Here is a 25,003-nt window from a genome sequence, read left to right on the forward strand (position 1 = left end):
CTTTGACGGTGCAAAGAGCACTGGACTTGGAGTCAGGGCGGGGTGGGGGTTCCGCTGCCGTTTGCCAGCATTAGGTAGGTAGTGCCAGCACCTGCTTTCGGAAGTCTCCCCCGCAGCGGGCAATTGTAGTACCTGACCTGTGCACCCTGCATCCACACTCCTGCCTTGACGATATTTATTGCCACTCTCTGTTTGGCTAGGCACAGGCCTGGGCAGGTCAGGTGCAGCCATCCTTCTCTGACCCCTCCCTGCCTGGGAGATATATGGCCAGGGAGTGCTGGTTAACTGTTAAGCCCACCTCTGGGCAGGCTTTTGCATCTGCCCCTGGCTTCAATCTTCCTGCCTGACATGGGGAGGAGCAGCGAGCAGTGCCAGGAGTGGGGCCCTGGTTCCTCCAGGGACCAGGTTTGAGCGAGAGACCTGCCTATCTCAAGAGGTGTTGCCCCCTCCCCAGGCTCCCTCAGCAGGAGTCTAGGATCTCTGTTGGATGCCTGCTGCCCCCCACCCCAGCTCAGGGACCCTCACACTCCTGGGTGGGTGGGGGCATTTGGGGCACCAGGCACTAGCCGCCACTTCCACAGGCCCGGAACATGCACGTATCCAGCCTGCAAGGGCAGGGGGGCGTGAGGGGAGACGGTCAGGCTCCTTCCTTTGGGTTAAGCATTGCCTGCTCAGAGATTGGTGGGGGGGTGGAGGAGACAGGATGCTAGACCCTATGATTCCCTGGGGTTGAGCCCCTGAAACAGGGCAAAGGACAGCAGAATATCTTAGTCCCTTGACTACCCACTGACCCCCCAACTTCTGTTGGGCCTGTTCCTAGGCACCTCTTATCCCTGGCATCTGCCAGCTGGACCCAGAGGCCTCCTTTCCCCTCTTCTGCAGCCGGTATTGTCCTGGGGCCACCTTGGCAACACAGGTTTCCTCCCTGGCAAACCTGTATGACTCCCTCCCCTGCCCTTCCCCAGAGCCAAGGCGCTGTTCCTGAACTGACGTGGTGACCGTGGTGACCAGGCCAGAACTTTAAGCAACAGCCCCCGGGACCCCTCAGACCCCCTGCCCAGAGCCGGCAGCCTGGTAAGCCCTCCTCCCCCTCCTCTGCATCCTCAGGGCTGGAGCCAGAGCTGGGATGGCTTCCAAATCCTGACCATATCCTTCCAGAGGCTGAGCCAGGCCTGCACATTGTCCCCTCGAATGTGAGAAGACTGGGGTGGGGGAGGTGAGGGGTGGAAGGGCTAAGTCTGCATATGAAAAAGAGGGCAACCTAGGCAGTGGCATGGGGGAATGCTGAGCTTAGAGTCCTGGGGGAAGCTGAGAACTGTCCCCTAGTCCCACCTCTCACCCCCATCCTCTGTGTCCCTGGCTGAGAGATTCCTGGAGGACATTTTTCCAGGAAAGGAAAGAGGGTGGCGTTGGGGCCCAGAGCCCTGGATGGGCCTCCTTCTGCCTTCTGTGGGGGTGCCTGCGGTGAGTTGGCTCTTGGGGACTACTTCTGGCCTAACCTGATTTGGACAGGAACATCCAGAGACAGAGCTGTCCTCTCAGGAGTGGGGACATTATTCCACTTCACCAGTCTCCATGACTATTTAATTAAAGGCTGCTGGCACCTCTCCTTGGAGTTGCCTTGAGCAACAGAACTGTGTTTGTGGAGACCTTGTGGGGTGGCAGCAAGGGTTGTGATGTTGCTTTCTCAGCTCCCAGGGCTGATGTGGGAGTTCAAGGACTTGACCTGGGTCCTTCAGGCAGTCCTGCCACTTCTGGGGAGCCAGTGAGGTGGGAGGTTGGGGGTCCAGGGAGTCAGGTAGGCAGGACATAGCCAGACCCCAGGCCCTGATAGGGGCATGCTAGGCCCCAAGCGGCACCTGCCAGGAGACATATCAGTGACAGCCACACCTTCACTGTCCCAAGCCCTTGGCCAACCATGTGGTGGCCCAGGTGGAGTGACAGGGAACCAAGGTCTGGGTGACCCAGCGGGGAATGGGGGGTGTGGGGTAGGAGGCTGCAACGAGACCTGTCCCACCTTTGGGTCTCTTCTCCACCCATGCAGTGGGATAGTCCAAGCCCAGGAGGAGGGAGGCCAATACAGGGCTGATGTTAGCTCAGCAAGTAGCAAGTGACAATGAGCCACCTGGTAGCCACTGCAAAGAAGACACTAAATGGTTTTGTTCATGGTGGTTGGCCAGTATGGGGATCTGAACCCTTGACTTTGGTGTTATAACATCACACTCTAACCATCTGAGCTAACCCACCAGACCCTCAAAATGGTTTTAGAACATTTACTAGGAGGAAGGAGGCAGAAGGACACTCTGTGGAGACAAAGTTTCCCCTGAGCTTGCTCTATAGGGATGGGTTGTCAGCCTTCTGCAGGGTCAGGAATTGCCATGGGGCTGTAGGAAGCAGCAGAGAATGAGGGGTCATGGGTATAAGCTCAGGATCTGGATTCAAATCCCCTGGGCTGCTACTTGTTGTGTGTGTAACTCAAGGTGTCCTGTGGCTGCCATAACAAATGACCACAAAATTAGCAGCTTAAAACAACAGAAATGTATTCTCTTATGGTTCTGGAGGCCAGAAGTCCGACGTCAATGTGTCGGCAGGGCCACACCCCCTCTGAAAGCTCTGGGGTAGGATCCTTCTTTGCCTCTTCCAGCTTCAGGTGGCTCCCAGCCATCCTTCAAGTTCCTTGGCTTGCAGCCGCAGTGCTCCAGTCCCTGCCTTTGTCATCACATGGCCTTCTAGTAACACTGGTGTCTAGTGACTGGATTCAAGGCACACCCTAATTTCCAAAAAGGTCATATTCTGAGCTTCCAAGTAGATATGAACATTATTCAACCCATTACAGTAAAGCTCTGCAAACCTCAGTTTCCTCATATGTAAAAGAGCGAAAATTAAAATGCCCATCTGGCAAAGGTATAGTAGGACTAGAGACGCAATGAGGAAAGAGCCTGGCATGTGGCAGTGTCCCATGTGTGTGAGCTCTTTCCATTAACAGCTTATTCTGAGTCCACCTGACAGCCAACATCCGTCTGTTCCATGATGACTATTGGGCACATGGATACTTCAGAGACTAAGGCAGATAGAGGAGGTGGCAGTAACAGCTAACCCACAGAGTGGGGGAGGTGGTGAAGGAGGGCTTTGAGGGGAGGTGGCATTGAGGTTGGGGTCTGGCCATGGCAGTAGCTTGTGTAAAGTCCTAGCAGGAGTGGGATGCACAGAGGAAGGGGAGGGTGCCTGCAAGGCAGGAATTTATCCTCAGGGCAAAGGGCGTCTTTGAAGGGTTTTGCATCAGGGGAGGGACATGCTCAGATTTGCATGCCGAGCACTGGGACTGCAGTTGGGAAACAGCAGAGGGGCTGGGACCTGTGACTGGGAGTCTCCGGGTAAGAGGGGTGGCCGGTGGGGAATGGGAATCAGGTGCAGCCAAGAGGAGGGCATAGAGGTAGGAGCAGTTGGATCGTGTCAGTGAGGGACACAGCAGTGGCTGCCCAGGGACAGACTCTGGCTGACGTGGCCGGTGGAAGTCCTGGAAGGGCAGTTGCTTAGCTCAGGTTTGGGCATGTCGACCTGGGGCGTCTGAAGCATCAGCCAGTGGGGCTTGGATGGGGACTCATCAGCGCGAGAACAACTGAGCTCAGCATCCAAGAGATGAAGGAGGCTGAGGAGGCGCCGCTAAAGAGGTGGGGGGTCCTGGTAGCCTGGGCGGGCACAGCAGGATGTGCATGGAAAGTGTAGGGCAGTTTTGGCATCAGTGAAGTCATGGGGCGTTGTGGGTGGACTGGCGGGCTTGGGCGTGTGACCTGGGAGGCTGTGAGACAGGAGTGGGTTGGCTTTCTCAGAGACTGGGCCATGTGATGGGGTGGGGGCTGGGGCATGAACAAGACTCGGCTTTCCTCCCCCAACCCCCAGGGGCTCCCAGACACCGCAGATAATTACCAGGTGATGTTATAAATGCCTCCTGTAGAAGGTGCCATGGGCAGGGAGGACAGGGCAGGCAGGAGGGAGCATTTTGAGCATCTGCTGAGAGCTGCTCTTTAGGCAGGGACAGAGGCGGCTGCTGGCTTGGGTGTCGGAGCTGGGACAGACCCTGTGAGGCCTTGGAGGCAGCAGGTACTGCCCACAGTGTGTGCACGGCCATCTCAGTGAATCCGCCTAACAGTTCTAGTTATCCCTGCTCTCCAGATAGGAAACTGAAAGAAGGAAGGGGAAGGCCACCCAGATTCCTGCAGCACTAGTGGCTGGGGTTGAGTTTGAATCCAGGGAGCTGCCATCCTGCCTCTGAGTTTGGGAGCTGGACTTGATCCACCAGGTGCCAGGCTGGCCCTGCTGCAGGATGCTCCTGGGCATTACTGAGCCAATGATTCTGAAGGCCCACGCACTTGGCCGCACTCCAGCCTCCATCCTCACATCACAGGTGAGTGCTGAAATAGCTGCAAATGGCACCGGGCGGTGTTGGCCGGGCTCTGGGGGCACAGGAGCTCTGCCCATGGCCACAGTTGGCCAGTGCTTACCTCATACCACCACGGGGGGACACCAGCCCCTTCACTGAGCTGTGGTCCTCCTTCCACCCCTTCAGTGTGGTCTGCATGGCTCTACATAGCCATATCATCTGGGGTGGCCCCTGCTTCTCTGCTCTGTGGCTTTAGACCATGGACAGGGCTGAGGCCAGGCCCTTATGAAGCAGGCTGACTCTGGAAGCCTACGGAAGGCATTACAAAGAAGCAAATTAGAGCTAGATATTGGGAAGAACTTGCCAACCAACCTCAACCTTGCTGTCTTTAGAGGTGGTGAGCTCCCCATTGGGGCAGGTATGTAAGCTGACCTTTCTGGGGTGCTAGAAGGTCAGAGGCCAAATATTTGAAATTCTGTGGCCCTAAAGTTGATGAAGATGCTAGTACTTGGATGTGAAGTCAGTTTCATTCAGCCAGTTTACCAAGTGTTTCCTTGGTGTAGGACAGCGGGGGACAGAAAATGTCCTGGATGACATCAGGTTTCCTGGCTCCCAGAGGGCTCTGGGATCCTGCCCCAGTAATCTGGACTATGGGTTGGGCCTTGCTTTTGTCTGGACCCACCCGCCTTGCTCACTCACAGTGAGGCTCATGACTGCAGTCCAAAATGCCACAGCCCTACCAGCCGTGGCCCTTGCCACAGAGCTTGTCTGGTGTTACCTGGTGTGCAGGTACAGTCAGCTTCCTGGGCCTGATGGTGGGGTAGGGCACAGTGGAGGCTGCAATGAGACACCAGTAGCAGGAAGTGGTTTGCAAAGCCTTCCTCTTGTGCTGGGTCACTTCGTCCTGCTGATTGGCTTTAGGCAAGTCCCTTCCCATCTCAGGCTGTGGTTTTCTGTGCTGGGAGCAACTTCCCTGCCTCTCCGCCCCCCCCCCCACCCCCCAGTACCTTGTTTTCCTAGATACAGAGGTGGGGCAGACCAGAACCTGCTGGAACAGAAAAGGCCTTGGAGGCCACCGGGGGCCCATTTCTCAGAGGGGGAGCTGGGCTGGGTGTTGAGCCACCCACTGGACCAGTCCCTTGAGTCTCCTGTCCAGCCAAGGCCCCTGAAGCGCTCTGGGTTGCTGGTGCCAGAACAGCAGGGGTGTTTAGGAGATGAAAGGCTTTGGGATTGTGGGGTGGCACCCCCAATGTTGGCTTGGCAGCTTCCCCTGGCTGGAGGCCAGCCTGGCCCAGGAAAGCTCCTCAGAGAACAAGGACACAGAGAGCCCAGCTCACCCAGCCCCCACCCAGCGCCCCACCAACACTCCCTTCTTCCCATGGCCCCTGCCCTCTGCCCTGCTCCTGGAACTGGCCAAGGAGCTAATGGGCACCCACCAGGGTCTTAATGAGTGAGCCAGGGTTAATGGGTTACTCAGCCCAGTGACATATTCACCAGCCTTCCTGGGCTCTCAAAGTCCAGCCTGGCCAGGCCTTCAAGGTCTAAGCTCAGCCATCTCCTTTTCTAGCCTTGACACCTCGAGGCTCAGGATGGGCCAGGGCCCATGAGTCCTCCCTACTCCTGGGGAAGCCTCCAGTTCTTGGATTCCAGGCTTAAGTGGTTCCTACTGCCTGGCGTGTCTTCCCAATCCACTCCCAGCTCTGGCTGGATTCCCAAGGCTCCCATCCTAGTGTCTGCCCCTCCCTCAGGGCCATGGGCTCCTCCTCCTTGGCTGACCATACTTTCTCATTTCCAACCAGGCTGGGGGCTCTTTGAGAGAAGAATCTGGATGGGGGAGTAAATGAATGAATGAATGAACAAGTTTAAGCCAGGGTTGTGCTAAGAGTGGAGATTCTGGCAGGCAGCAGACCATGTGTGGACCTCGATCTGAGGGCTGAGAGGCTCGGGCAGGCTTGGGCCTGTCAGCCCTGGGGGGGCACCCACCCCATCTCATAAAATGGGCCAGAGCAGGAGAGGGTGTGAGCAGACAGGCCCCCATCCCCACCTTCCACTGCCTCGTGTCCTCTATCAGCCTGCCTGCCCATACACCAGGAAGTTGGGGGATGAGGAGAGACTCCCCTGGCTCATGTGAGTCTTTTCAGTCCAGGTGACCAGGGTCCCTGAAGTGACAGTTCTGAGACCCCTCACCTGCAGCCCCAAGAATGGGGGAGAAGGCATGTTTGGGAGGTCATCTCCTACCCCAGAGCTGTGGAGAGAAACTTAGGCTCCTCAGACGTGGGGACAGGATGCTTACATACCCAACCCCCACTGATGTGGGCATCTGGCTGCACTCCAGTTCCATGTGACCCCTATTTGGACATCGTAGGTGGGAGGAGCTCACTTCCTCCCAGAACCTTTGGTCTGAACTTCCTCCTCCTGAAACCCAGCCTCAGTTAGTGCCACAGAGGACCCCAGAACTCAGGTCTCTCATTCAGAGTTTAGGATCCCATCAGGCTCAGAGGGACCCACAGCTATCCCAGGGCACACAGCCCCAGGGGTAGGACCTGGAGCCATATCTCTTCCCACCTAGAACAGTTCCTGTGCCTTTAAAACCTCCCCCCACCCCAGGCTGGCAGTGGGAGGGAGAGGAGGAGCTGGGTCACAGCTGGGGACCGGGAACTTAGCTCCCAGACCAGCATGGGAGTCAGTCAGGTGAGCCTGTCGGGTGTCTGGCTGTGCCCCAGCGCTGTGTGACCCTGAAACGCTGCTCACCCTCTCTGAGCTGCTGGACATTGTCAGTGGGGAAGCTCCGGCCCGGGGCCTTTGGGCAGGTGCTGGCTGTGCTCTAGAGGAGTCCCTCTTCCTCGCCAAGCCTCAGTTTACGCACCTGCGCAGTGGCAGTGGCTGCATCTCAGAGTGAGGGGGTGAGGCTCCTGTGGCCGGATCCTGCAGAGGGATCGTACAGGTGAGCAGAGTCCTGCGTTCTTTGTCTCACGGTGTCTGGCCTGGGGCCTCTGTTTCTTGTCTAAATGGGTTTGAGGCTGCCTGCCCAGGCTCTCTAGCTCACTCTCCTGGAGGTGTGGGGTGGGTGGAGGAGGGCTGAGGTGGGCCACGTGACTTCTCTGAAGAGACCCTTGAAGAAGCCATGGCTTCCAGGAAGTGAACTTGGAATTAAGAGGGAGAGGGCAGCATGAAGAAACTGAGGCCCGGAGGATCTGGGAGCCCAGGTGGGAGCGGGGGTGGGGGTTGTGGTCCTCTCGGAGAGGAACAGAAGCTGTGATGGGGGCTGGGAGGCACTGTGTCCTCAGGCCATGCTTGCCCCTCTCTGGGCTCTGGTTATGGCTGTGGGTGGAGGTGAGGCAGGGCTGGTTGTGCAAGTGGTCATGGCCCAGCTCCAGGGGGCGCCTGCCACCTCGTGGCCATCCCGGGCATATACAGGGGTACTTCAGAAAGTTCGTGGAAAAATATAAAAGGAGGGTCAAGAGTTTGGTTACCCAAACCGCCAGCCTCCAAAAAAAAAAAAAAAAAATTTGTGGAAAAATAGAATTAAAAAATACTGCAGTACTATGGGGCTGGCTGGTTAGCTCAGCTGGTTAGAGCATGGTGTTATAACACCAAGATCGAGGGTTCGGATCCCCATCCCAGCCAGCTGCCAAAAAACAAACAAAAAGAAAGAGAATATGAGTCTTACTTTCTGAAGGACCCGTGTATAGCTCTTTGACATGTTTTCAGCAGGTGGTGGTTATCAAATCTTGGGGAAGGGGCGTCTTTTTCTAATTCTCAACTCTATGTCACCAGGATGGGCAGCGAGGGAGAGAGATTCCGACCCCCGCTGTGGGTAACTGTAAGCAGGCGTAGAGGTCTGCATGTTCTCATATCCGGGGGAGGTGACTCCACGCTGGGGGCTGGCAGGGGTGGAGATGGTGGGTCCATTGCCTCCCGGAACCAGATAACCTTGGGCAAATCGCTTCCGCCTAAGCCTCGGTTTCCTGTCTGTGAATGGGGCTGGGGTTATGCCCCGGTTTCACCCCTGTGGCGGTGACACAACCATCAAGCTGGGTTGGAGGCTTAACAGAAACTCCAGGCTGGCTGCTCTGGCTGCATCTTCCTCATGCTCCCCTCTCTGCAGAGTCCTGGGAGCCTGCTCGGCTCAGCCTAGATTCAGCTCAGGGGTGTGTGTGTGTGTCCACATGGATGTGTGTTGGGAGGGAGTAATGCTGACAGCAGAGTCAGCATCTCTGGGTGAGTGAGGTTTGCACATTCCCAGGGACAGGGAACTCACCACCTTATGTGCCCAGGACAAGAGCTGTGGGGTCTGGAGGAGACCCTCCAGCCCAGCCCCTTCAGTCTTTCCTAGGGTGACATAGTTTCCCCAGACCCACGCCTCCCTAGATCCCCTCTTTGCATGCATGGGGTAAAGGGCTGAACAGGACAGAATGTGACACACTTGGCATGTAAGGAAGAGCCTTCTTTGTTCTGTATATCATACCTCTGTTGACATGGCCTTTGATGAGGCACCTCCCTACTGTCTCCCTTTCCTGGAACCTGCAGCTGCTGCCAGGCTTTATCTGTGTCCCATAAAATGCAGCTCTGTCTTCCTACTTTCCCCAGCCCACTCAGACATCCTTCCAGCCCTCCTGCTGCTGATGATGATCCTGCCGTGTCTCTTGTGTCTCTCGTGCCATCCCAGGCAGGGAGGAAACTGCTGAGCAGGCAAGGGCTAGGGACAGAGCCCTGTGGCTCTCCACTGCAGACCCCTCCCAGCTGACTGCCCTGGAATGCAGCCATTCAGGCAGGGCCAAAATCCCCTGACATTCCTGGCTGGTGTCAGCCCTCAGGGACAGGTCCTGGGGCCTTGGTCCCTGGCTCCTGCCCTCTCCATCTTCTCAGTCACCCTAATCTGCAGGGGAGGAATATCCAGGAAAAGAGCTCAATCATAGCATCCCCCATCAAATCCATCACTGAGGATTTCATGGGAGTATGTTTAGTGGGTTCTGTCCAGAGCCTGCTCAGGGGCAGTGGGTGACAGGACAAGGCTGTGCTGGCCATATGACCCAGGGCAGACAGCAATAACTGGTTAGTCTCCACGTCCCCTTCTGTCAGATGGGGCAGCCTTGAAGGATGGTGTGGAGTAGGTGTTACAGGTACAATAGACCTCAGATTAAGGCTGTAGGCACTCTTGGGTGACCTAGACACAGCTGCCCAGGAAGTCGGGGAGGGAGCCAAGACTCAGAGAGCCACTGACCCTTATCCTTGGCAGACGAGAACCAAGTGGGAGTGGGAAACAGTGTCCAAGTTCCCTTGAGCCATGCCTGCAGCTACTTCTGGCTTGGATTTCCTTGGTGGCCTGGTCAGGGACATGTAGCAACTTGAGGCAGGTATGGGGTGATCAGGCCTGCTTACTGGGCTATGTGACCTTGGGCCAACTCTGGCCCTCTTTGGGCCCTGTTCAGGTGGGTCCTTGGGCCTGGGGTGCTAATGTTCCTGGATGGGCAGAGGAACTGGTGTGGACACTGGAGCCCAAGACCATGTTCCAGGGATGTGCATTTGGCATGTGGTGGCAGGTGTGGTAAGGCCTCTTAGATCTGGTGCCAGGGGCATCTGTACTCCACTGCCTCAGGAACCATCTCTTGGACACTGTGTCTGGCTCTGAGTTCACTCTGAAAAGGGACAAGGTGAGCCAGAGGGGGACCCAGCCTGAGGCTCCCTGGAGGGACCTGCCTGCGGATGCTGCCCTTTGAAGAGAACAGAGTCTGGGTGAGGGGAACTCCTTTCCCAGGCTCACAGCACCTCCCACCTCCTGCTTCCCCCCAGGGTCCTCCCAGGGCTGTATGAACTTTAGTTACCTGGTGGCAGGCAAGTCACCGTGCCTCCTTGCTGCTGTGACATTAGCTTCTGGCCATCCTCCCTGCCAGGCTGGACTTCTTTTAGAGGACCGCTTGTTCTAAACCCTATTCAGACGCCTTCAGCTGCCCCACAGCAGTGCTGAGCCCCCGCCGCCGGCCTCGTGCCTGCTCTGGGCTAAGGTAAACACATGGATCCTTTGGCCCCTCCTGCCCCTCTCCTGCCTCTGCTCCTCCTCAGAGATGCCACCCCAGATCCTAATCCCAATTCAGAGACCTGCTGAGGAGCTCTGCAGGACCACAGGCGTGGCTCTGGGCTGCTCCTGGGAGTGGGGGGGCCCAGCCAGTCTGTGGCCAGGATTTTCCCAGGCGGACAAGTCTGTTTCTTCCTCCCCAGCGGGTGTCTGAGTCCAGCGCTGTCTTCTGAAGAAAAGGGGCTCTCCTGGACCCCTGCTGCCTCAAGGCCTCAGGTAAGCCCACTGGGGTTACAAGGAGGGGGTCTGGGTTTGAGGACAATTGAGGCACCTGACCCACTCTCTGGCCTCTGTTTCCCCTCCTGACATCGATTTGGGTGAAAGCCAGGCCTCTGGCTTGGACATTCTTTTAGTGAGTCTGAGAAAACTTGGGGGTGGAGTGGTGGGAAATGGAAGCCCAGTCCCCCAGCAGGGTGTCTTCCGCCAGGCTGGGGACATCTGCCTGCAGGAGGCTGGGCCAGCCCTTGCTGCCGCCCTGCCTCAGGAGGAGGGGATGGGGACTGGTGTTGCCCACTCCCCTCTCCATGCTCTCTGGCAGTGTGTGCCATGCTGGGTGCCCCTGCCCTTTGGGGAGCCTACTTGGGTTTTTGGACAGACAGATGGATGGGCAGGGGAGGCTGGAGCATGGACCTCAGGGGGTCACAGCTGGCTCACTCCATGGTCTCAAGCCTGGGAGAAATGAGACCACATCCCTGATGTGCCCAGCATGGCCTGGTCCAGTGGACAGGACTGAGGGGCTTCCTAAGCAGAGGGGGCCGTGTGGTACCCAAGAGGGGGCACTGACCAGACCTGGCCTCCACCCTACCACATGTGATGGGAATGTTCTGTGTCTGCAATGAATGCCCCACATTGCTGGCCTGGCTCCTGAAGCCCTTTGGACCTCCCAGCATGGCTGATTCCATCAGGAATTCTTAACCCTGACCTGGGCTCCTCTCCCAGAGAGCTGTCAGGCCTGGTGCCGGGATGGACTGTCCTGTGGGGCAGTGAGTAGGGCATGACCTGGCATTTTGGGCAGAGCCCACTGGCTGCTTTTCAGAGGACTGAAGGGCAGGCAAGGCTGGCGGGAGGGAGTGGGGGAGGAGGCTGTGAGGAAGTTCAGATCAGAAACAGATGGTACCTGAATTCAGACTGGCGGTCAAGGTGGAGATGGGGGCTGCTTTGGATCCTCCTGGGGATGTGGGGTGGCGGTCAGCTGCATGACTGCCTACCAGGCCCCTCTGCTGTGGGGCTCAGTTTCCCCTCTACATTGAGGGGTTCAGGTCAACTTTCCCACATAAGATAGGGGCCAAATGCTACCATGCCATCATCCCCATGCCTGCCATGCCTGTGGAGGGGAAAGCCCTTTCATGCTGGTGTCTGGAATGCCCCCTGAATGTGGGGAGGGGACAGAGACTCTGTTCCTAGACCATCTCTGGGACATGATGCCTGGCTCTGAGTTCAGATGCTCCAATCAGGGACAGAGTGAACCACAGGGGGACCCAGCCTGGGGCCCACTGGAGGGGCTCACTGGGACCACTGCCCTTGGAGGGAACTGAGACTGGGAAAGAGGAACCTCTGGCTCTGTCACCACATTGCTCCCTCCCTGTTGGGGGTCACACACCTCACCTGCTGCCACAGCCACGTGGGCCCCAAGAGTTGTTGCCATCCTTCCCTGCACAACCTGGAAAGAAGTCCACAGGAGAAATAAACAGCCCGCCTACGTCCTCCTCCACCATGTGGGCCTCCTGGGGGCACCCCCCTGGGTGGCCAGCACACACTTAGCATTTCACAGCACATTTCAGCCCACGTAATTTGAAACAGCCCTACTTCCTGCAAGGACTGATAAGTGACTTAGCCAAGGCCCCATAGTAGGGGGGTGGTGAGTCTAGACTCAGAGTGGGGCAGGCTGGCTCCATTCCCTTGGGCCCCTTTGTCACATGACGTGCTCACCGCTGAATCCTGGCCTTGTACAGGATGCCCCCATCCCCTCCCTGCCCTGCCCTGTGCAAAACCCTCTCTGGGCTATGCCTGGGAGAAATGCGGAGAGATTTCATGCAAACATGTGCGTGACTGACAGCCTCTGACTCCAGAGTTCAACTGGAGGCAGAGAAAGCAGCCTGGGGGGAGGGAATCACATGGAACCCCCTGGAAAGGGCCGGGCTGGGCCTGCTTCAGGTATACCCTCTTAATTTTCAGGAGAATCAGCCTGGTTGGCGAGTCTCTAGAGCAGATTCTGTGGCCATAGCGTCCTGCAGAGTGTGAGGGGGACCACAGTTGTTTTTCCAGCCATTTCAGCCAAACCTTCCCATCTTTCGTGGCTGCCTCCCCAGGCAAGGCTTGGGGCTCCCATCTGCTGCCGGACAGTAAATTCTGGCCTCCTGGCAGCCAATCTGCTGATTTCAAGAGGAGACTGTCGGGTACTCCTTTTGAGGGCACCATGTAAGCTAAACCGCATGCTCTGTGGAGTGCAACTCCGGGGGATCCCCGGGCAGAGCCCGGCTCTGGGCTGAGGTGGGGGATGTAGAAGGAAGCGGGCCAGGTCTGTCCCTCCTCCGCTCAGCAGTGGAGGCTCAGCTGCTGTGAGGAGGTAGAGAAGACCCTGCCAAAATAGGGGCAGATGAAATCTGGGGTCTCCCAGGAGAGGTTTCTGCTAGAGATGGGGTCCTTACTGGGATGAGCAAGGAGGATTTAGAAGGGCAGAGATGGGGGCCAGAGCTCCTGGCAGGGGGAATGGTCTGGGCAAAGGTCTGGGGCTGGACAGCCTGCACGTGTGCTAGGAGGGGGGAAGGAGACACAGGGCCTTATTTCTGAGGCTTGACTTTAGACTCTGCCCTGTGAGGGAGGGGCCAAGAAGTGCCCAAGGCAGTGCCTGACCCTGCTCCCCACTGTGCAGCAGAACCATGAAGAGGTGGTTCGTGGTGCTGGGCCTGCTGGCCGTGGTCTTGGTGCTGGTCATCATTGGCCTCTGCCTCTGGCTACCGTCCAGGCAACACAACCACGTGTACCCCAGAGGAGCCGTGGCTGCAGATGCCAAGCTCTGCTCAGAGATTGGAAGGTGAGTGGAGGGTATAGGGACACAGACCCTGGAGGACAACCAGGCAAGTGGACCTGTGTAAGACCCTCGCCCATCTGAGAGTCAGTTTCCCCACCTGTAAACGGGCTGCCTGGACAAGGAGTATTCGATGTGCATGAAGCTGCCTATCCTTTCCTCGGGCCCTCTTAGTATTGTCTGGTTAGAGGAGAAGTAGACAGTGACCCTGACAGCAGGATGTGGGTCTCTCCGTGCTGAACTGGGTTCCTTTTCTCAGGTCTAAGAATATTTGTCTCTTTGGATAAATTCCGCTGTTTTATTCTATTTTAGACTCCTATCTCACAAAGAGTGGTTCCTACTTAAAGACTTAAAGAGAAAAAACGTTATTAGTAAAAATGTCAATTTTCCATTCTTATTCAATTACAAAAACCTGCACATTTGTTTGCTTGCAAAGAGAAACTATAGGTTTTAAAAAACAAAAACTCATATGGACTCCCTTTCTGTCATCCTTTAGCAGGTGGACAGGTGGGCAGACACAGGTGAGCAGGCAGCCAGGTGGCCAGCAGAGGTGGGCAGGTGGGCAGCAGGGTACACACGGGGGTATGGGGACTCCGCAGGGTCTCATCTTCCACCACCATGTGCCTCTGGCAGGGATGCGCTGCAGGATGGCGGCTCGGCGGTGGACGCAGCCATCGCAGCCCTACTGTGCATGGGGCTCATGAACGTCCACAGCATGGGCATTGGGGGTGGCCTGTTCCTCACCATCTACAACAGCACCACACGTGAGTGCCTTAGGGAGGGTGAGGGTGAGGGGCAGGGGTGTTTATCTCTGTCTGGACTCCGGCTAGGGGGAAGCCCAGCTGGGTGGCTTCTGGGCTCACATGGGATGAGGGATTGGGGTTAGTCCAGCCTGCCAGCCTGCTTCTCCTTCCAGGAAAGGCTGAGATCATCAATGCCCGCGAGGTGGCTCCTGGGCTGGCTTCTGCCAGCATGTTCAACACCTCAGAGCAGTCTCAGGACGGTACGTGGTCACCTAGGCTCAGGGTGTGGGTGCAGAGCTGCTGGGAAGGGACCTCCCCACTGGGAGCTTGCCCCTGTTCAGGGTCCTCCCATCCCTTCCTGACCCTGTAACACCCTCCCATAATGAATGGTCAAGACCATCATCATAGGGGATAAAGGGATGGGAGCTTCTGTGATTTCTGCTCATCCCGGGATAGTCCATGGATAGAATAATTATTATTATAACAGCTCTCACATACCAGGGGTCACTGGGGCTGGCACCCTGCTCAGTGCTTTTCCCCAATGAGCCCCTTGTATCCTCCTTGTAGCCTTATGGGTGGGTGGGGGGATGCTATATTGATTCCCATTTTACAGATGGGAATACTGAGGCAAATTGGCTGAAGTCACAGCTAGGAGGTGGTGAAGCTGAGATTGAATCCAGGCTGACTAAACCCTGCGTTTTGAACAGGCATCTCATTCAGTCATTCATTTATTCATTCATGTGTTCATTTGTGGGGATAGCATTCTACAGTATGGGGCGGAGTCTCTCTTTTCTAACCTGGCCTTAAGTGGAGAGGAGGCCCCCAAATTCTGCAGGTTGCTGAGGGGAAGCTGTGGTCACCCAGGGACGCCGCTTAAAGCAGGTGGAATGGATTTCGGGATGAGAAGTTGGAGGGGCGGAGGGGCAGGGCACACCAGCCACAGCAGGTCTGATACCTCAGGTGGTGGTCCTGGGTGGTACCCTTTGAGTGGCCCCTTTGGAGTCCTCTCCAACACACTCTGATTTTTCACACTCATTGAGAAACTCAGAACGTATAGAAATGAGATTGCTTGGAGTATGAGAATGCTGGAATCTTATAGACTCAGCATCTCGTGGATGCCTGGAATTCATTTATTTAACTAGGACTTATTGAACACCTTTTAAAGTGTTGGGTGCTGTTCCTGAAGCTGGGGAACAAAAGAAGCTCAACAGATGAAATCTGTGGCCTGGTCAAGCCCACATTTCAAGTGGAGAAGAGAAAGACTCATGTGCCATGTGGAAATCCCAAAGGCCTGGGATTTTATAGCAATGTGGGTATCTGGGGAAGAAAGAGAGATCCAGGGGGGAAAGGCATGGACAGAGCCCTGCAGGGTCCAGGGAAGACACGGGGTCAGAGGGAACAGTTCCGGTTGGTGGGATCTCATAGGCCACTGTGAAGCTCCTGCCTCTTGTCTGAGTGATGTGGGGGCCCCTGTAGTGCCTGAGTGGAGGGGATGGTTCTGGCCTATGGCTACAAGGGCCCCTTGAGCTGTTATGTACAGGGCAGGGAGCAAGCAGGGACCTGTCAGGAGGTCATTGCCATAATCCAGGGAGTTGAGGATGGTGGGACAGGGATGATGCTGAGCACCCTGGCAGAGCCTGTGGATTTGCTGATGGGTTGGGGGTGATGTGCATGTGGGGGGACCCAGATGACCCCAGGGTCTTTAATCTGTGCCTGGAAGGACAGGGTGGCCCTAACAGAGATAGGCAGGACTTACGGGGAATGGGTTTGAGCCAATGCCCAGGAGCTTGGTTTTGGACTTATTAAGTTTGAGATGCTTGTTTCAAGCAGGCAGGTGGATACTCGGATCTGGTGATCAGGGGAGCTGTCCAGGCCAAAGGGCAAATCTGGGAGTTGTCAGTGCATAAATGGAACCTGAAGCCCAGATCTGGGGGAAATCCGCAAGAGAAGTGAGCAAAGACAGAGGAGAAGAGATAGCAGGAAACAGGGTGGTAGAGGGAAGCCAGGCGGGTGTGACCCCGTGGTGGCTCTGTAGGAGAGAGCAATGAGGCTGGTAAGGCTGAGAGGGGATGTTGTGTCTGGCACTGTGGGCATCACCAGTGAGCTTGGCAAGCAGTTAACAGCTGCCTCTGGGAAACTTGTGCCTGACTTTGGGATGGCAGAGGCAGTTCTAGAACTACAGCTGCCAAGCCTGGGAGTAGCCAGGATGGCCCTGTCACCCCAAGGGTGAAAACAGGGAAGTACCCGGGAGCAGGGGCTGTGTCTTTCTGGGTAAACGGGTCAGTGTCTGGCCATGTGGGCAGTGGGGCTCAGTGGGGAATTAGGCCCAGAGGTCTGTTTCCGGTGGAATCGTGGGCTCCTTGAAGATCAGAGCTGGAAGACAGAACTCCTTATAGTCAGATGGGAAAACTGAGGCCTGGAGAGGGGATGGGGCAGTGATTAGGGTTCAGGTCCTGGTTATTGGACAATAGAAAAGAGGAAGGGGGGCCATTTCCTCAGGGCTGGCTCAGACCTGTGGGTGGCCTGGGCTTGAGCTGGGGGCAGGGCAGGACCTGGTCTTTCTTTGGCAGGTTCTGGTGGAGCCCATGAGTCTTACATATGAGAGGCCTTGTGGCTGGGGTGTGGTTCAGACTGAGAGATGGGAGGGGGTCTGGCTTCCCCCCAGTGTTGCTGTGCAACTGTGAGCTTGGCACAGGATTACAGACATGGAGGCACCTGTGGAGACAGACATTAATCCTGGGACAGCAAACCCAGCACACGTGCTGCCACTTGCCCCTCCTCTGTCCTTGTCAGACATTCCCAGTCGATCTGCACTCTTGCCTGCTCAGTCCAGATATGACCTTAAAAACCCCTTTCCTTCTAAGCCTCTTTGGGATGCTGCCTTTGAGAGACCCCTATGTCCCCTGCTTGGGGGGACTGTGTGTCTCTCTCACTCCCCAGGTGGGCTGTCGGTGGCGGTTCCTGGTGAGATTCGCGGCTATGAGCTGGCACACCAGCGACACGGGCGGCTGCCCTGGGCTCGCCTCTTCCAGCCCAGCATCCAGCTGGCCCGCCAGGGCTTCGCTGTGGGCAAGGGCTTGGCGGCAGCCCTGGAGAGTAAGCGGGATGTCATCGAGCAGCAGCCTGTCCTGTGGTATGTCTGTGGGTGCGGCCTGCCTGGGACACAGGCAGGGCAGGCACAGCCTGAGGTTCCGGCAGACCAAGAGTGGCAGGTGGAGCTGTGCTGATAAGTAGGGGGCACTGGGGTTGAGGAGATACAGACTCTTCCCACCGAGAGTGGGGATACATGGGACACATTCTGAGTTTGGTGCTTGGGGCCCCAATGGACATCATGGCTGGCCATGTGTCCTGAGTGGCAGGGTACCCTAGGAGGCATGGGCTGGACTGGCCAGAAGGACACTGAAAGGACAAGCCCTGAGTGACAAGGGCCACCCACCTGTGGACAGGCACTGACCATTCCTTGTTCTTATTCCCTTGGTGTGAGTGGGCGTTGGGGGGAAGTCTGGCCAAGTCTGCCCCACTTGCTGCTTCATGTGAGCCCCTCTGCCCCAGTGAGGTGTTCTGCCGGAACGGGAAGGTGCTTCAGGAAGGGGAGAGAGTGACCATGCCTCGGCTGGCTGACACGTATGAGACACTGGCCCGCGAGGGTGCCCAGGCCTTCTACAACGGCAGCCTCACAGCCCAGATTGTCAAGGACATCCAGGTGGCCGGTAAGCACGTGACCTCAGGGGTCTGGATAAGGAACCCTGTAGCAGGAACCCTGAGCTAGAGCCCTACTGTCCTGCCTGGGCTGGGCCCTGGGCCCTCAGGGAGTTCCTGGTCAGGGAGGGTCAGTGATGGGTCACATGGGTCCATAGCGCCTCATTAGGTCAAAGCTGAGAGAGGCTGTGCAGTCCAGGAGAGAAAGGCCCTGGTGGGGTAAATGCAGGTGCAGACAGGAGCAGGGGCTGGAGAAGCACTAGAGTTCAGACTGAGGATCCAGGAGGACTCTCTGAAGGAGGTACCGACGACTTTGTCAAGCAGAGAGAGGAAGAGATTCTTAGCAGAAGGAATAGCTTGGGCTAAGGCCTGGAGAGAGGGGGTTTTGATTCTCTGGGAGGATTATAAGGGATGAGGTGAGCTCAGTGAGAGGCGTTGGAGGGTCTTTGAGGGGCAGGGGCCTGGGAGCTTGGCTGTGGCTTTCTTCATGTTATTTTTGTCAGAATTTCATGGAGGAAGGTGATTAGCATGCTGGCCTTCACCACCGAGGCCAGAAATTACCCTGTAAATACTCTGTGCATCTGGGCTGGTTCCCTGGAGAATTAAGAATGTCCCTCAACCTACCCATTTATCATGGGAGGAAGGGCTGAGCAGTGGGGGAGATGAGGTCAGGAATTCGCCACTTAGAAAAGATCCTCTGGTGGCAGAGGAGAGAAGGCGGGTCAGGAGACCAGTGAGCCAAGCAGGTTGAGGGTGGCTGGCCTGGGCCGGCTGTGGGGTGGTGAGCACTGTCAGGGAGGACAGAGAGGCTGGGGAGAGGGTGGGCCAGGAGAGAGCTGGAGGGGGCTTGAGCCCTCTAAGGCTCTGGGGCCTCCCAGCTTGATGGCAGCCCCACCCCCTCAAAAGTGCACGCTTGTCCCCGCCCCACGATGCAGCCCCATTTCCCCCCAGTGGTGCTACCCCTGTTCTCCCCACCATGGTGCACTTCCATTCCCATGTGCACCCGAGTTGCTGTCCCTTGCAGGGGGCATCGTGACGGCCAAGGACCTGAACAACTACCGCGCTGAGCTGATCGAGCACCCGCTGAACATCACCCTGGGGGACTCGGTGCTTTACATGCCCAGTGCCCCGCTCAGCGGGCCCGTGCTGGCACTCATCCTCAACATCCTCAAGGGTAAGCGTCCCCCCAGAGCCCTGCTGAGGGGCCGCCACACTGCCTCTCCCTCCCTGAGCTCCCCGCCTGCTGCAGCTCGCTGGCCTGGGTCTCGCTACCCGGCATCTTTTATTGCTGAGCTATTTTGGTGTGCCCCTGGCTCACGTCCTCTGCAGAAGGCAGTGGGGAGTGACCAGGGCTGTGGTGGACGGTGCTCAGGGGCTGTAGGGGGAGTTTTCAGGAGGAAGGGAGGTGTGGGAGTGCAGGGCTGGGGGGCCTGGTCCAGGGGGGCATCTGCTAATCCAATTGGTCGCTTGTGACTTCTTAGACGCATAGCTCTCTGGCTGGATGTGTGAGGCCCAGGCCGGGAGCCTTTGCTTTATTTCATTCTTACAACTCTGCCTTCTGAAGTGGCCACTGCTGTGGGTTATTAAATGTTCTCCTACTGAGGTGGGCAAAGTGGCTCAGGGAGATGTTAGCTCTCTGAGCCCCTCCGAGCCCTTGGGGCCTGCCAATCCGCAGCTGCCTCTGACCACCCAGGGTACAACATGTCCCGGGAGAGCGTGGAGACGCCCAAGCAGAAGGGCCTGACGTACCATCGTATCGTGGAGGCCTTCCGGTTTGCCTATGCCAAGAGGACCCTGCTTGGGGACCCCAAGTTTGTCGATATGACTAAGGTAAGGGGCAGGGGCTGGCACACAATAGGCTTGCGGGAGCCTGCTGTAGAAGCAGGTGAGCTTCCCAGGGCTACCCCAGCCTCAATGCATTCCTGCCCAACTTTGATTGTGGGCCTACTGTGTGCTGGGAAAGACCAGTGACACTGAGTCCTGACCTCTGCCCCACAGAGCTCACAGTATGGGGAGGGTCGGGGGAGACAGACTTAACAATGGGTAATTAGTACACTCCTCATTCTGGCCACACTCCTACCTCAGGGCCTTTGCACGTGCTCTGCCCTCAGCCCAGAAGGTTCTGGAGTGGTCAGTGCTGAGGTGAGGGATGCATGCAGCATTGCAGCCCTCAGGGCTGGTGAAAAGGGGAGAGGAACAGGTGGACAGAGGCCTTGGCTACCTGCTCCCTGTTCACACCCAGGAACCAACATTTCCCAGGTCCCACCCCAGGCCCCGCACCAACTGGCCCACTCACTTGCTGGGTGCCCCGACTCCACCGGGCCTCTACAGGGACCCCTGTTACTTCCCCTCCTGCTATGGGCCCTCACGTCCCTACATACCTACTTAGATTCCTGGCCTTCGGGGTTGACCTGCAGACCCCCTCACTCTGACCTGTGACCTCCCAGGAAGGGACTCAGCTGCCCAGTTGCTTAGCTCTCTCTGATGTCTTCCCTTTCCCAGTGAGCAATCTGCACCCCCCATGCCCCTTCACAGCCAGTGACCTGGCATCTTGTCTCTTTGAGGGGACAGAAGCCACCGCATCATGCCCCCTCTGCCCTCCCTCCTGGCTAAGGCCAGCCCTTTTGTCCTCTCACTGGCTCAGGGCACCAGTCCTGCAATGCTGTTTACCATTTTCTCCTCTATAACGGGTTGTTCCCGTGAGAGAGGCATGTAGCTGTTGCTCCAGAACCTTTTGGCTGCTGCTACCCTCTGCTCTCTTTAGAGCAAACTCGTTACCCCCTCACCCTACCTTCACACTGCCAGATCCCTACATCCAGCCTCAGTTTCTCCTTTGGGCCCCTCTCGGCAGCATATCACACAGCTCACCTTCCTCAACTTTTCATTTTTCAAATTTTTTTTTTTTAAAGATGACCAGAAAGGGGATCTTAACCCTTGACTTGGTGTTGTCAGCACCACGCTCTCCCAAGTGAGCCATGAGCCGGCCCTCATTTTGCAAATTTTCACATCTATTAAAATGTAAAAAAAACCCCAAACGTCAACACACGCTCTGTTCTCTTTCCCTGGAGTCCCCAGTTGTGGGCATTCTGGCTCAAGCATTCCCTTCCTCTCTGAATCTCCACCCATCTCTATTGATATCTGTGCTTTTTCTGAGTGATTGGACAGTAAGCTGCCAATGCCACACTTCAGAGTGGGAGAGTGGGTCTCCTAAGAGCCAGGACCATGCACCACAGCGTCAGAAACCCGACATCAGGTGACACGGCCTATTAGACCACCATGTTAGAATCTCCCTGAGGGTCCCAGTGTCGTTTAGGTCCAAGATCCATCAGTCCCACCTTGCAGTTCGGATGTGATGTTTCTCCAGTCTCCTAACCTACAATAGACACCCTTGGCAGTGTTGTTGACATTTAAAGCCCAGGGAAGTTGTCTTGTAGAATGTCCCACATCCCAACGTTGTCTGTTTCCTGTGGAACTGATTCAGGCTGACCTTCTTTCCCTTGGATTGGTCAGTTCATCCCTGGGGGGTTGCTGAAACCCTCTTGAGGATTTTCTTTGCTCGACCTCCAGGGGCCCTTTCTCGCTGACTCCTCCTTCATCTCCTCCTCTCTGTCCTTGTCGCTGTCTTGGGGACCTCGGGAGAGGTTCATGGTTTTTAAGCAGCTACCTGATGCTGATGTCTCCACGTTTATCTCTTAGCCTGACCTTGCCTATGAACTCTGCACATGTAGGCCATGCTCAGAGGTCCACCCACTTGAGACATGCTCTTCAGCATCCAAAATCAAGCTCCCGACTATTCCCAATCCTGCCCCTTCCGCAATGTTTACCTCCCTGGTCAACAGCCAATCAAGGCCAAAAACTTCAGGGCCATCCTCAATTCTTTTTCGCCCATCCGGCATGAGCTGTCCTCTCTCCTGGTTGATGTCCACAGCCTCCCAGTTGGGATCCATCCCTATGCCCACATGGCCACTGGAGGAACCCTGTGAAAACACTCCACAGCCTGCTCACTCCTCTGTCCCAAGTCCGTGTGGCTCAGAGCTAAAGCTAGTCCTATGGGACCTACAGGGCTCTGCGGGATGGGCCCCAGGCTACATCTGCAACCCTCTTTCCCCTTCACCCCACTCTACCTGTCACTTACAGGCTTGCACCACCTGCCTCAGGACCTTTGCATTTATTCTTAATGTCACCTCCTCCGAGAAGCCCTCCCTGACCACTCTGCCTATACCCCATCCCTCTCCATTCCCCTTATCTGGCTTTTTGTTTCCAGCACTTTTCTTGCCTGCTTTCGGTCTTCCTGCCATGAGGGCAGGGACCTACATGTCTGTTCCCTGAAGATTACCCAGTGTCAGGTGCACAGTATGAGCTCCATAATATTTGCATGAGTAAATAAATCATTGAATGTAGTGAGAGTCTGGAGTCTTGAGGGAAGAACAGACAGACATTCAGAGTTGCTGGAATGGAAGAGACAGAGGCTGAAGTGAGGGGCCGAGACTGGCCACATGAGGTTCCGGGTCTGACCCTGGGCATGAGGGAACCACAGGAGGTTTACGGTGCAGGAAGGTTTGGGCAGAGCCATGATCAGGGGCTCCCTAAGACCTGCTCGCGCAACCCTGTGCCCCACTCCCTGCCCTCCCTCCCCACCTCCTCAGGCCAGCTCTGGGGTCTCGGCAGGTGGTCCGCAACATGAGCTCCGAGTTCTTTGCTGCCCAGCTCCGGGCCCGGATCTCCGATGATACCACTCATCCGATCTCCTACTATGAGCCTGAGTTCTACACGCCCGACGATGGGGGCACTGCCCACCTATCCGTGGTTGCAGAGGACGGCAGTGCTGTGTCTGCCACCAGCACCATCAATCTCTAGTAGGGGCTGCTGGGCCACCTGGGGGGGCAGGGCCAGGGGGGTGGGCCAGGGGCTGCCCACATGTCCTATAAGGGGGATCCATCAACTTCCTTCATGGTGGGCAACCCAGGTCCCACCTTGGTGGTTTGGCCCAGCCCTCATGGTGAGTGAGCTTGAGCTTCGGTGGCTGGGGAGGGGCCAGGCAGGGCTGGGCTGGGTCAGGCACAGCTGTCTGACCAGGTGGGTCTGCAGCTTCGGCTCCAAGGTCCTCTCCCCAGTCAGTGGGATCCTGTTCAACGATGAGATGGATGACTTCAGCTCTCCCAACATCATCAACCAGTTTGGGGTGCCCCCCTCACCGGCCAATTTCATCAAGCCAGGTATGGGGCGGGGTCCAGGAGCGGGAGACTTGGGGAGGGAGCTGTTGACCTGGGCCGACAGCTGACTAGCATCTTTGTCCCCTCCTGTCGGCTGCAGGGAAGCAACCGCTTTCATCCATGTGCCCAACAATCATTGTGGGCAAGGATGGCCGGGTCCGGATGGTGGTGGGAGCCTCTGGGGGCACGCAGATCACCACGGCTACTGCACTGGTATGTGCCACCCACCTGCCTTCCCCGCCCCTGCCCCCGGGCCATGCTGACCCCATCCCCACTTGCCCCACCCCCAGGCCATTATCCACAGCCTGTGGTTCGGCTACGATGTGAAGCAGGTGGTGGAGGAGCCCCGGCTGCACAACCAGCTTCTGCCCAACACCACGGTGCTGGAGAGAAACTTTGACCAGGTGGGCCGGGGGCTGGGGAAACAGTCACAGTGTGGGGCCACAGGGCGTCCTGGGCTGGAGGTCAAGATCTCCTGAGTCATCATGGAGTGGACAATGGCTGGTGTCCTTTGCCTTCATCCTCACTGCCTGGGCCATCCTGAGCCCCTGTGCAGTGAGCGCCAAGCCACCTACTCCAAGATCCTAGAGGCCCAGGTGCCCCTAACTTACTCTTGCTGGTCACTTGGCTGGAAAGGGCATCATCTGGGTCTCTGGGGCCCATGACCACACAGGAGTGGTTTGGACAGCGTCTTGGATCTTGCTGAGGCCTGCCTCTCCCCTCCCACTCCCAGGCCGTGACTGCAGCCCTGGAGTCCCGGCACCACCAAACAGAGGTCACTTCCACCTTCATCGCCGTGGTGCAGGCCATCGTCCGCACGGCTGGTGGCTGGGCGGCCGCGTCAGACTCCAGGAAAGGCGGGGAGCCTGCCGGCTACTGAGTGCTCAGGGTGGACGAGGCTAACCAGCAACCCAGGGACGAGATGCTCACCAGGGCCACGAGTCGAACTCTGGGAGACGTGCTCCCCCATGCGAATGGCAGAGCTGCACAATAAACGGGGGCCGCTGCTCCAGGCTCTGGGCAGCCTCGCTGGGCTGGCTCCCGCTCCCTGGGCCTCAGTGTCCTGTGTGTGTAATGGAGCTGCCTGGCTGGGGAGGAGTGGACAGGTGGGATTCAGTCTTCATACTGTGGTGCTGGAGCTGGTGTTGGGGCCACGGGAAAAACTTCCCTTTTTAGTCTCTGAAGTTTCACTGAGAAATCAACTGATAATCAGACAGATAGGGAAAAGAGAATAACAAGTTTTATTTAACATGCGTGGGAGAAAATCACAGGAGGGTAATTATCCCATCCCCTCAGTGTGGGGTGCCCATCTTCACAGCAGAGGAAATGACTTTCACAAAGGGAGGCTCAGTGGATCTGGGACAGTCTATTTGGCCCGTGGAGCAATGACTCGTAAACGATTCCCTTTAAAATACCAAATGGAACTGAAATAGAAGTCAATCGTCTGTGACAAAAGTCAACCCAGATGTATTGACAGACTCCAGTCTTCCCTCCTGTGTTATGACTTAAGTTGATGAAGCTTAAGAAAAGGACCAGAGGTGATTGTCTTCTTCTTTAGTGGTCTGGACTCCAGACAGAGGGAGGCACAGCTTCATCCTTTGCTTTGGAGAAATAATAAGAGGATTGAGGAGGTGAGGGGGTTGTGGAATATGAGTCATTCTTTTGAGAAGTAACAAGTGATTAGGAGGGAGAATGAATGAAAAATCCACCTGTGAATGATTTTCTCGGGAGTTTAAATGAGCCCGGAGACAGACATTAACTTGTAGGAAGGTCCATTCAGGTGTGGCTACGTTCCTCCGCCAGCCGCCTTTCCCAGGAAGGATAATGAGACGTTGGGGAGGGGATGGAAGCGGATGTCTTCCC

The 25,003-nt window shown here is 56.7% G+C and overlaps 1 protein-coding gene across 1 annotated transcript; it reads left to right on the top strand.

Annotated features, from left to right (window-relative positions):
- Positions 1-13,336: 13,336 nt before the first annotated feature.
- On the top strand, positions 13,337-24,174 carry GGT1 (gamma-glutamyltransferase 1). Its single transcript, XM_063087439.1, has 12 exons — positions 13,337-13,491; positions 14,119-14,249; positions 14,402-14,488; positions 17,169-17,361; positions 17,781-17,938; positions 18,952-19,101; positions 19,621-19,757; positions 22,596-22,783; positions 23,016-23,143; positions 23,241-23,353; positions 23,431-23,544; positions 23,874-24,174. The coding sequence occupies exons 1-12, from the start codon at positions 13,337-13,339 to the stop codon at positions 24,018-24,020; spliced, it is 1,701 nt and encodes a 566-aa protein (XP_062943509.1). The 3' UTR covers positions 24,021-24,174.
- The last annotated feature ends 829 nt before the right edge of the window (positions 24,175-25,003 follow it).

The sequence above is a fragment of the Cynocephalus volans genome, chromosome 2 (assembly GCF_027409185.1).
Source record: "Cynocephalus volans isolate mCynVol1 chromosome 2, mCynVol1.pri, whole genome shotgun sequence".
Classification (NCBI taxonomy): domain Eukaryota; kingdom Metazoa; phylum Chordata; class Mammalia; order Dermoptera; family Cynocephalidae; genus Cynocephalus; species Cynocephalus volans.

Bases quoted from the DNA above. Each gene is read 5' to 3' on its own strand.
- GGT1 (XM_063087439.1), top strand. From the start codon at position 13,337: ATGAAGAGGTGGTTCGTGGTGCTGGGCCTGCTGGCCGTGGTCTTGGTG. The intron at 14,250-14,401 runs GTGAGTGCCTTA...TTCTCCTTCCAG, and splicing joins CATCTACAACAGCACCACAC to GAAAGGCTGAGATCATCAAT. The intron at 23,144-23,240 runs GTATGGGGCGGG...TGTCGGCTGCAG, and splicing joins GGCCAATTTCATCAAGCCAG to GGAAGCAACCGCTTTCATCC.